Source organism: Saccopteryx leptura, chromosome 6, assembly GCF_036850995.1.
Source record: "Saccopteryx leptura isolate mSacLep1 chromosome 6, mSacLep1_pri_phased_curated, whole genome shotgun sequence".
Taxonomy (NCBI): Eukaryota; Metazoa; Chordata; class Mammalia; order Chiroptera; family Emballonuridae; genus Saccopteryx; species Saccopteryx leptura.
Genome location: NC_089508.1, coordinates 75467913 through 75480483, shown reverse-complemented (window position 1 = coordinate 75480483; position 12571 = coordinate 75467913). Strand labels below are relative to the sequence as shown.

At 39.7% G+C, this 12571-nt stretch overlaps 1 protein-coding gene and 1 non-coding gene across 3 annotated transcripts in view; both read right to left on the bottom strand.

Annotated features, from left to right (window-relative positions):
• The window catches only part of SPG11 (SPG11 vesicle trafficking associated, spatacsin), a 106810-nt gene that overhangs the window by 79690 nt on the left and 14549 nt on the right, over positions 1 to 12571 (bottom strand). For both annotated transcript variants that reach the window (XM_066341478.1, XM_066341480.1), the window contains exons 7-8: positions 12030 to 12175; positions 2231 to 2363 (exon numbers count right to left, since the gene is read on the bottom strand). In XM_066341478.1, the coding sequence (XP_066197575.1) occupies positions 2231 to 2363; positions 12030 to 12175 (279 nt within the window). The remainder of the gene's footprint in view (positions 1 to 2230; positions 2364 to 12029; positions 12176 to 12571) is intronic.
• Positions 11164 to 11296, bottom strand: LOC136377918 (small nucleolar RNA SNORA5). Its single transcript, XR_010746524.1, has one exon. It is a non-coding gene; the product is annotated as a small nucleolar RNA SNORA5 (small nucleolar RNA).

The following is a 12571-nucleotide window of genomic DNA, read 5'->3' as shown; positions in this document are numbered from 1 at the left end:
GGGGAAGAAGGAGAGAAGGGGGAGAGGGGTGGAGAGGAAAGCAGATAGTTGTTTCTCCTGTGTGTCCTGACCAGGAATTGAACCCAGGATGTCCATACACTGGGTGGATGCTCTATCCAGCCACTGGCCAGGGCCCATTGTAGTATTTTTAATGTATTAATCCTGTAAACTAAAAGTATAAATAAACATTATGGGGCTGTTTAAACCCAGGGACATTTCCTAAGCATGGACATTTCTTTTTTTTAAGTGAGAGGAGGAGCGATAAACAGACCCCCACATGCACCCCAACTGGGATCCACTCGAAACCTCTATCTGGGGCCGATGCTTGAATCAACTGAGCTATCCTCAGTTCCTGAGGCCAACACTCAGACCAACTCAGTTATCCTCAGTGCCCAGGGCTGACACTTGAACCAGCTGAGCCACTGGCTGCGAGAGGGAAAGAAAGAGAGAAGGGGGAGGAGGAGGGGAAGTGAAGCAGATGGTCACTTCTCGTATGTGCCCTGACAGGGGATACAACCAAGAATGTCTGCCTGCTGGGCTGACACTGTATCTAGTGAGCCAACTGGCCAGGACCACATGGACACTTTTGATAGGACTTAATTTCAAGGACCTTTAGATGTAGATTAAACGTCTCCAAAATGTTTGGACAGGACCAAAAGTTCACTAATCCCATAAATAATAAGTATGTCTATTATTAACAAGAAAGATGTCTATAATATATCATCAAATAAAAATATTATAAGATTATAAACTTAGCCTGACCAGGCGGTGGCGCAGTGGATAGAGTGTTGGACTGGGATGCGGAGGACTGAGGTTCCAGACCCCAAGGTCACCAGCTTGAGCGCAGGCTCATCTGGCTTGAGCAAAAAGCTCACCAGCTTGGACCCAAGGTCACTGGCTCGAGCAAGCGGTTACTCAGTCTGCTGAAGGCCCACGGTCAGGGCACATATGAGAACCAGTCAATAAACAACTAAGGTGTTGAAACAAAAAATGGATGATTGATGCTTATCATCTTTTTTTTTTTTTGTATTTTTCTGAAGCTGGAAACGGGGGAGGCAGTCAGACAGACTCCCGCATGCGCCAACCGGGATCCACCCGGCACGCCCACCAGGGTGCGATGCTCTTCCCATCCGGGGCGTTGCTCTGTCGCGACCAGAGCCACTCTAGCACCTGGGGCAGAGGCCAAGGAGCCATCCCCAGAGCCCAGGCCATCTTTTGCTCCAATGGAGCCTCGGCTGCGGGAGGGGAAGAGAGAGACAGAGAGGAAGGAGAGGGAGAGGGGTGGAAAAGCAGATGGGTGCCTCTCCTGTGTGCCCTGGCTGGGAATCGAACCCGAGACTTCTGCACGCCAGGCCGACGCTCTACCACTGAGCCAACCCGCCAGGGCCTCTCTCCATTCTTGTCTGTCCCTATCTATCCCTCTCTCTGACTCCCTGTAAAAAAAAAAAAATTATAAACTTTATGTACAGGGGAAAACACACTTTATTACCCTATGTCTCAGCAGAGAGGATCTGTATGGCTACCAGTCCAAGAATAAATGCTAGCTTTCCTGTTTATTTAAAAAAAAAAAAAAAAAAAAAAAGACAAGGGTGGTGGGGTGGGGGTGGGGAACTAAAAAAATAATAAATTTTAAAAGGACAGCCAAAATTTTGAAGTGTTGGTATTTCAGCAGATGAGTTAGGCTGAAAATTCTTATAACAAATCCCAATTCATAGCTCAGTCAGCTGCATTGTCACTATACATCGGGCAGTTGCAAAAGTAAGCAATTTTACTAATGAATTTTATTCTCTTTTGGATAAAAACCTCTTAATCCTGGCAGGGTAGCTTGGTTGGTTTGAGCATCATCACCATAAGCCAAGGTTGTGGGTTTGATCCTCTGTCAGGGCACATACAGGAATCAACCAATGAATGCATAAATGGAATTGATGTTTCTTTCTCTCTTCCCCTCCCTCTAAAATCAATCAATAAATTGAAAAAAAATTTTTTAAAGCTCTTGAATTTGAACAATCATCTCTTCCTTGCAGAATAAAAATACAAAGCATAGTACAGGATCTGAATAATAGCCCTCTTAGAATGAGAATATTTATAGATTCTCACAACTCAACTTTCCACAAAGTAAATAAAATCTCATGACTGAGTTTGATAAGTAAATAAGTCATCAGAAAACACAATGATAATTTGAAAGTGATTAAAATGATAAACACAATGTAGACATCTTTATTTTACTTACTTCTTAAATATAAATGAGATGGAAAGTGATCAAACTGATCAGGTACAGAAGATTTTGGGGATGGAGTCAAAAGATTTTCCTTGCTCTTCAAAAAGAAATTTACTGTGTCCAGTTGGCGGTTTTCTATCCCGGCCTACAATGAAAGAAAATCAGAAAAAAATTACAATAGGAAAAAAAGTCAGGACACAATTTTTTTTAAACTTCAGAACTTAATGTGCTGAGACTGAAGACACAAGTCTCTCTTCATCATGCAGGAGGGCCTACGTTCTAGTGAGGATTCTGACAATGCTTAATTATGCAATCTGGGCAAGTCTCTGTAACCTTTCCAACCATCGGTTTCTGCTTCAGCAGAAAAAGGTTAGACTAGAACACCCTTCCAACTTCACTATTCTGTGATTCTAAAACAATACAATGCTAGGTACTTGTGGCTCACTCGTTTTTGTGTTTTGTTTTTTTGTATTTTTCTGAAGTGAGAAGTGGGGAGGCAGACAGACAGACTCCCACATGTGCCCAACCAGGATCCATCCGGCATGCACACTAGGGAGCGATGTTCTATTGCAACCGGAGCCATTCTAGTGCCTGAGGCGAAGTCACGGAGCCATCCTCAGCACCCGGGCCAACTTTGCTCCAACGGAGCCTTGGCTACAGGAGGGGATGAGAGATAAAGAGAAAGGAGAGGGGGAAGGGTGGAGAAGCAGATGGGTGCTTCTACTGTGTGCCCTGGCTGGGAATTGAATCTGGTACATCCATATACCAGGTGGACGTTCTACTACTGAGCCAACTGGTTAGGGCATGGCTCACTCTTACAATTAATTTATACCCTGAATTAAAATGTTAAAGCAGTACAACATAAAGTTAAATGAAAAGCATGCTAAAAACAGGCTCATATTTCTGATCTTGAATAACCTCTCTAGAGAGACTATTTTAAAATCACAGATTTAAAAAAACATGTGTGAGTTTATGTGTATGTATCTTGTTTTTTAAGAGAGAGGCAGGGAGGCAGAGAGAGACTCCCACATGTGCCCTAACCAGGATCCACCCAACAACCCTCGTCTGGGACTAATGCTCTGCCCATCCGGGGCTGCTGCTCAGTTGCTCAGCAACCAAGCTATTTTAGCACTTGAGGGGAGGCAATGGAGCCATCCTCAGCACCCAGGGCCAGCATGTTTATGGGTGAGGGTGGAAGAGAGAGAGAGAGAGAGAGAGAGAGAGAGAGAGAGAGAGAGGAGGGGGAGGAGTAGATGGTCACTTCTCCTGTATACCCACCCGACCAGGAATTGAACCTGGGACTTCCATATGCCAGGCCAACACCAGGGCCAATGCTCCACTTCTGAGCCAACCAGCCAAGGCCTGTGTGTGTAATCTTTAAATGCTCAGTTAAATGGGAAAGAAAGTAGAAAAAGTACTCATGGGATAAAAATGAGAAGAAAGACAAATTCAGCAAAGTAACTGAGCTCTAAAGCCAACTGCTGGCTTAAATTATCTACAGAGACCTGTTGGATTAAAACAGGGTGGAAAACAAAAGCCCACCAGTCAAACCCAGCCTTTGTCTGTTTTGGTAAATGAAGCTTTATGGGAACACAGCCACACCCACTCACATACTGTTAATGGCTACAACAGCACAACTGAATAGTCCAAACAGAAACCACAAGGCCTGCAAAGCCTAAAATATTTACCATCTGGCCTTTACAGCAAAAGTTTGCTACTCCTAGAGTAAAGTACTGTAAGCACCACCTAAAGAGCTTGTGAAAATGTGGATTGCTGAACCCTGCCCCCAGAGTTTCTGATTTCCTAGGTCTGGAATGGGATCTGATAATTTGCATTTCTAATAAATCCCCAGGAGATAGTGATACTGCTGGTCTAAGGACAACACTTTGAGAATCAATGGGCCAAAGTTCTGGGTATTAACAGACCAGGCAGGCTGGGGTGAGAAGTACTGGTGGAAATTATGTATGGAGGAAAACAGAGAGGCTAAACCTAGGGGCTATTCAAAGTAACATTCTGAAAATGGCTGAACTAGATAAATTACCTCCCCCAGAGGAAGACCATAAACAAACTAAGCCTTTGCTCTGGGAGGTAAGAGGAAAAACTGAATTATGTATGATTTAAAAAAAGGATATTACTCTAAATATCTGCTAAAGTATTTAGAGTTCACTTTATTATTTTTTGAAGTTTCTCTGTAAATTTGAAAAATTTCAAAATAACACATTTAAAAACAATGACCTAACAAATTCAAGATAAGAACTATTAAAATTGAAATTATATGTGTTTATATCAGATTAGATGTAACTAAAAAGAGAATTAATGAGCTATCAACCGCCATTTTGCGGAGCGTTTCCTCAATCCACTGAGACTTTGCTTCCCAGCAACTGTCAACAGTTTGGCTCAACTAAACTTCTTTTTTTTTTTTGGTAAGATTTCTTTTGTTTGTATTTTTATTTATTCATTTTAGGTATGAGAGAGAGAGAGAGAAAGAGAGAGAGAGAGAGAGAGAGAGAGAGAGAGAGAGAGAGGAGAGGAGAGGGAAGGGGGGGAGAAGCCGGAAGTATCAACTCCCATATATGCCCTGACCAGGCAGGCCCAGGGTTTTGAACCAGCAACTTCAGCATTCCAGGTTGATGCTCCATCCACTGTGCCACCACAGGCCAGGCTGGCTCAAATAAACTTATAAAAATTCTTACAACCAGTAGAGGGCACAGGAGCTTCTGAAGTGCTAGTAATGTTTTATTTCTTTTTTCTTTTTTTTTACAGAGAGAGAGAGAATCAGAGAGAAGGACAGATAGGGACAGACAGACAGGAATGGAGAGATGAGAAGCTTCAATCATCAGTTTTTTGTTGTGACACCTTAGTTGTTCATTGATTGCTTTCTCATATGTGCCTTGACTGTGGGCCTTCAGCTGACCGAGTAACCCCTTGCTCGAGCCAGCGACCTTGGGTCTAAGCTGGTGAACTTTTTGCTCAAACCAGATGAGCCCGCACTCAAACTGGCGACCTCGGGGTGTCGAACCTAGGTCCTCAGCATCCCAGTCCAACGCTGCGCCACCACCTAGTCAGACATAATGTTTTATTTCTTGACCAACATGGTGGTTACAACAATTTTTGCTTTGTAAACTATACATATATTCTGCATACTTTTTACTACATGTTATACTTTAAAATAAAATAAAATTGATTAATGTGGCTTATTACAGTAGCCTATTAGAGATGATTCATACAATTATCTCAATAGATTCAGAATAAGCATTCAATAAAATTCAACACCCATTCATGATAAAAACTCAAAGCTGGGCCCTGGCCAGTTGGCTCAGTGGTAGAGCGTCGGCCTGGCGTGCGGGGGACCCAGGTTCGATTCCTGGCCAGGGCACATAGGAGAAGCGCCCATTTGCTTCTCCACCCCCACCCCCTCCTTCCTCCCTGTCTCTCTCTTCCCCTCCCACAGCCAAGGCTCCATTGGAGCAAAGATGGCCCAGGCGCTGGGGATGGCTCCTTGGCCTCTGCCCCAGGTGCTAGAGTGGCTCTGGTTGCGGCAGAGCAACGCCCCGGAGGGGCAGAGCATCGCCCCCTGGTGGGCAGAGTGTCGCCCCTGGTGGGCGTGCCGGGTGGATCCCGGTCAGGCGCATGCGGGAGTCTGTCTGACTGTCTCTCCCCATTTCCAGCTTCAGAAAAATACAAAACAAACAAACAAACAAAAAAAAACCCTCAAAGCTGGTGTAAAGGAAACTTAAGCTTATAAATTTTTTTCCTTAATATACACACAGACACACAACTTCATAGTGAGATAATACAGATATCTTTAAAATCAGGAATAAGATAAGGATGCCCACAATTACTTCTGGGTCTATTATATATACTAGAGGTCCCAGCAGCAAAATACAACAAGAAAAAATAGTAAAAAGAGTAAGAATTTGAAGAGATGAGAAACAAAACTGTATTATTTTGATGTTAAATGTAAACTGACTATATAAAAACGTCAATAAAATCTAACTGGTAAATTATTTGAATAAGAGAAATGAGAAACTTTTCTGGATACAAAATTCAATATACAGGCCCTGGCCAGTTGGCTCAGTGGTAGAGCATCGACCTAGCATGTGGAAGTCCCTGGTTCAATTCCCAGTCAGGGTACACAGGAGAAGCGACCATCTGCTTCTCCTCCCCCCTCTTAAAAATAGCTTGGTTGCCAGCATGGGCCCCAGATGGTCAGAGCAATGGCCTTAGACGGAAGTCCTAGGGTGAATCTCGGTTGGGGCGCATGTGGGAGTCTATCTCCCCTCCTCTCACTTAAATTAAAATTTCAATATATAAAAGTTAAATATATTTATATACTACTAACAAACAAAATGTAAATTAAAAGCATAACATTTATAATAGCAATATACACAGTATTTAAATATAAACATATACTATGCATTTTAATACATATTTAAAATATATATACACACATATATAAAATATTTAAATATCAACACACACCAAAAATAAAGCTAACAAAAAATATCAAGCTTTTACTGAAAGAAAAAACTGTAAAAATTGTAATTCTTATTGCAAGACATTAATAAAGACCTAAAAAATGGGGAGAGTGATTATGTTTGTGGATGGAAACATTAAATAGCCTAAAGATGTTACTTCTTCCCAAATTGACATATAGATTTAACGTAATTCTAATAAAAATCCTAATAGCTTTTCATGAAACTTGACAAGCTGATACTAAAATATAAAAGAGCATTTCAAGAGAGGGACAATAACAAAAAAATCCTGAAGAATAATAAAGTGAGAGATTTATAATTCAGATAGGATATCTGAATTATATCCTGGGCCAAAGACAAAGACCACTCATGCATATGTGGAAACTTGACAAGGCATTTCTGATCAATGGTAAGATAACTTTTGAAAACATGGTGCTGAGACAAATGGTAATCAATATGGGGGGAAGGGGAATAGGTCTCTACCTCATATTATGCATAAACATAAGTTCCAAATGGTAAAGGACTTAAATGTCAAAGTCATAATTTTAAAACTTAGGAAAAAATATAAAACATCTGTATAACTTCAGAATAGAAGTCATAAACTATAAAAGAAAAAGCTGATTAATTAAACATTAAAATTAGAGACCCTGTGAAAAAAGTAAAAAGCAAAGATTAAAATATGTATATTCACCACATTTACAACAAAGAATTAGTATCTAGAATATATCAAACACTATATAAACCACTAAGAAAAAGACAAATACCAAAGAGAATAAAAGGCAAAAGACTTAGTCACCAAAGAAATCCATATAACAACATAATATTATATCAACATATAAATATAATATATATAAGTGCACAAGTTAATCAGGGAAATGCAAATTAAAATCCATCATACCATCGGACTGGCAAAATTTTTTTTAATTTTATTAAATTTATTGGGGTGACACTGGGTAATTGAACTATATAGGTTTCAATGTGCTTCACTAGAGAATTGGGTAAAAAAGATGTGGTACATATATCCAATGGAATTCTACTTAGCCGTAAGAAATGATGAAATACTGCCATTTGCAACAATATGAATGGATCTTGAGAATATCATGTTAAGCAAAGTAAGTCAGGCAGAAAAAGTCAAGAACCATATAATTTCCATTCATGTGTTGCAAAACTTTTTAAAATCTGAGTATGTCAAGTGTTGGCAGAGACATAGAATAATTAGAACTCACATATATTGCTGGTGAAAGCATAAACTGACAAAACAACTGTGGAAAATTACAGTACTATCTAGGAAAGTTAAAGATGCATATGCACGCTGACCCAGAAATTCTACTACCACCGTAAGTGCTACACAGTGCTATAGTAGATGCATAAGAAACAGTTTCTAGCAACATTGTTTCTAACAACAAATGGAAATAAGCAAAAGCTGGATAAATATATATACACACACACACACACACACACACACACACACAATAAGAGACTACATAGGGGTGAAACTGAGTGAATTAGTTATATAAATGAACATAAATAAATCACAAGAAGGCCCTGGCCAGTTGGCTCAGCAGTAGAGCGTCGGCCTGGCGTGCAGAAGTCCCGGGTTCGATTCCCGGCCAGGGCACATAGGAGAAGCGCCCATTTGCTTCTCCACCCCCACCCCTTCCTTCCTCCCTGTCTCTCTCTTCCCCTCCCGCAGCCAAGGCTCCATTGGAGCAAAGATGGCCCAGGCGCTGGGGATGGCTCCTTGGCCTCTGCCCCAGGCGCTAGAGTGGCTCTGGTCGCGGCAGAGCAACGCCCCTGGTGGGCGTGCCGGGTGGATCCCGGTCGGGCACATGCGGGAGTCTGTCTGTCTCTCCCGTTTCCAGCTTCAGAAAAATACAAAAAAATAAATAAATAAATAAATAAATCACAAAAAAATCATGTTCAGTGAAAAATGAAAAAAGCAAGTACCAAAAAGAATATACACAGTGATTCCATTTTACACAAAATTCAACAACAGTCAAAACAAAATGGCATTATTTGAGAATACATTTATATGAAGCAAGATAAAGAAAAGCACTGGGACGGTTAAAACGTTCAGAATGGCACTCAACTCTGAGGTTTGGTGAGGTAAGGAAATAGGATGGGGACCGTACGCATTCAATAGGAAAACCACACATCAAAAACAGTGCTGATAATGTAGCTCTTGCCTGCATGGTACAAGAACATTTGTTTTATTATAGTTGTTATCACTTAAATCATACATATTCACTCATTTTTACATGAAGAAAGACATAGGTCAAAACTATGTTGTATTCCATGCAATTCTAATTAAACACACACTTGCATGCACACTGTATAAGGGCAGAGGCTCTGCAGTCACACTGCCTGGGCTCAAATCCTACCACTACCACCTACTGTCCATGTGTATCTGAATTAGATTTCCTAACCTTTCTGTGTTCCCTCATCTATCAAATGGAGATAATAACAATATTTACTTATAGGGTTGATAAGATTATGAGTTAATACTTGATTATTAACATTAATATTTAGAAAAAACAAGTACTGTATAAGGAAATAACCCTAATAGTAAAACATGATGGCTTCTAGATAATAGATTTATAGGTGACTGACTTGCTTTTTTTCTATTACTCAAACTTTCTATAACAATATTTTGCAGTATATAAAAGTAAGTTTTTTAATATATGGTGCTGGAACAACTGACTATCTACATGTAAAAGGATAAAGTTAGATTTCTTCTTCATATCATATATGAAAATTAGTAAAAATGCATCATAAACCTAAAATATAAGAGCTGAAACAATAAGACTCCTATAAGAGCAAATCTCAGATTAGGCAATGGTTTCTTGGATATGACACAAAAGCAAAAATGACCCAAAAAGAAAAATTTTGACTTCATCAAAATTAAAAACTTGTGTTTCAAAGAACATCATCAAGAAGCTGAAAAAATAATCCACAGAATGGGAGAAAATATTTACAAGTCTTATATCTCATAAAGGTCTAGTCTCCAGAACATATAAAGAACTGTTAAAACTCAACAGTAAACACAAATAACTCAACTTAGAAGTGGACAAAGGATATAAATAGACATTTCTCCAAAAAGATAGATATACAAATGGTCAATAAGCACATGAAAACATATTCAACATCATTAGTCATTAGCAAAATGCCAAAACAACATCACAATGGGTACCACTTCATTTTGACTTTGCAACCACTAGGATGGCTATAAAAGGAAAAGTGAACAGTAAGTGTTGACAGGATATGGAGCTATTGGAACCCTCATATATTGCTGGTGAGAATGTAAAATAGGGCAACTGTTGTGGAAAAGTTTGGTGGTTCTTCAAAAAGTTAAATGACCCAGTCATTCCACTGCTAGCTTATATACCCAAGAGAAATGGAAACATATTGTGATCACTGTTCATATCAGAATTGTTCATAAAAGTCCAAAAGTGGAAACAACTCAAATATCTATCAACTGATGAATGGACAAATAAAATGTGGTATATTCATATAATGAAACAGTTAGCCATAAAAAAGAATGAAGTACTGAAACATACTACCACATGTATGAACCTTGAAAACATGCTATGTGAAAGAGCCAGTCACAAAAATCTATTTTAAATTCCATTTATATGAGATGTCCAGAAAAAGCAAATCCAGAGACAGAAAGCAGATTCATGTTTGGGACTTAGAGGCTCCAAGGAAAAAGAAGTGACTGCTAACAGGTAAAGAGTTTCTTTCTTCTATTTATTGATTTTAAAGAGAGAGGAAGGGAGAGGGAGGGAGGGAAGGAGAGAGAGAGAGAGAGAGACAGGATCATCAGTTTCTTTCTGTATGTGCCCTGAATAGGGATCAAACCGGCAACCTCTGCACTTTGGGATGATGCTGAACCAACCAAGCCATCTGGCTAGGACAGGTACAGAGCTTCTTTTTGGGGTGGTGAAATGTTCTGGAATTAAAACAGTGGTGCCTGACTAGGCAGTGGCGCAGTGGATAGAGTGCTGGACTGGGACACGAAGGGCCCAGGTTCAAAACCCCAAGGTCGCCTGACCAGGCGGTGGCAAGTAGATAGAGCGTTGGACTGGGATGCAGAAGACCCAGGTTTGAGACCCCAAGGTCGCCGGCTTAAGCGCAGGCTCTCATCTGGTTTGAGCAAGGCTCACCAACTTGAGCCCTAGGTCGCTGGCTTGAATAAGGGGTCACTCAGTCTGCTGTAGCCCCCCGGTCACTCACTCAACCCTTCTGAGCCTAAGGATTTTCTTTCAAATTGCACATATGAGAAAGCAATCAATGAACAACTAAGGTGCTGCAACAAAGAATTGATGCTTATCATCTGTCTTCCCTTCCTGTCTGTCTCTCTCTCTGTCACAAAAAACAAACAAACAAAAAAAAACAGTGGTGATGGCTGTGTAACTCTGAATATACCAAAAACCAGTAAACTGTATACTTTATATGAGTGAATTTTTTTCTTGGTGTCTGTAACCAAATTTATCCCTGAAGCCCAAAGGAGATCAAGGCCCATGAGTCACAATGTTTTTAGGGCAAGCCTTCTGGGCCACTGCCACCCAAGAGCAGGGCAGGCACTGTATTTGACACGGCTGCGGCAGATCAGTGAATTTTATGGTATGTGAATTATATCTCATCTCAATAAAGCTGTCATTTTTTTTAAAGTTAAAAAAAACTAGCACAGAATATTAACTTCCACTTTTTGACCTTTCAGGAGCCATGTGGTCTTTATTAGTATGGCTATGGGCCACTCACTCAACCCTTCTGAGCCTAAGGATTTTCTTTCAAAAAAATATTTATTTATTTATTTATTTATTGTCCTTTTCTTCCCCTAAGGACTTTCATCTGTAAAATGAAATGAATAAAAACTATCCAACCCATCTCATGTGGTTATTTTAGGACAAAATTAGATAATATATATAGAAAGAGTATTTGTAAACTATAAGATACTATATAAATTCAGGTGATGTCATTACTATAGCTGGAATAGAAGAGTAGGGACTACAAGGGAGGCATAAATGTTCACTCAGGTTCAGGCTTTCCCTAGCTTGCTTCCACGTCATTTAGTCTCGCTGGCTTATTGTTGCCTCCAACTTGTAACTTTTGTCTCCTTAAACAATGTTTATTATAATCTTACATCTTTTAAAGCCAAAAAAGTGTAAACTGCTAAACAGGGTTAGGGTGATGAATCAGTCAGAACTAAACAAACAGATAAAGACTATAGTTGTTTTTGCTACTAGGTTAAATGAATTCTCACAAATCTTCAGTCAATTAAGAGTGTCTGACAGAAAATCATCAAGCAGAGTTCTACAGACATGTACTTCTGTTACCTCGAGCGCATGTATGGGGATTGAGCACCGCCCCCAACCATTGAGGTGACAGAGGGAGTCCACAGTGCTGGCACTTCCATGGATCATCAGTCTATTTAAAAACTCCTCTTGACTCAAACCAAACAAAATCAGAGAGAGTCCATTTTCTACAGGAAAAAGAAAAGTTAGCTTCAATAAATTAGTAGGACTTAGGTTTTTAGAATTATGACAGTAATTATAATTATCCAAATACTTCAGCATTATGACTACAGATATATTTACCGGAAATCAGTTACTATTATGCCCTTAATTCATCATAATTTTTCAATGTTTTTAGAGTGTTCTATTTTTAAAACACTGACTACAAGGCAAATTCTAGAAAGAACAATGCAGTCTATGAAATAGCACTAAATTTTACTTTTCTACTTTGTATTATCTTGCACAATCAATACCTGGAATAGTTAACTACTTATAGAGATGTCACATATCTGGTTTACTAAAATAAAACAAATAGCATGCCTTTGACCAACAGATACACAAAAGTGGGGTACTGAAGACAACAT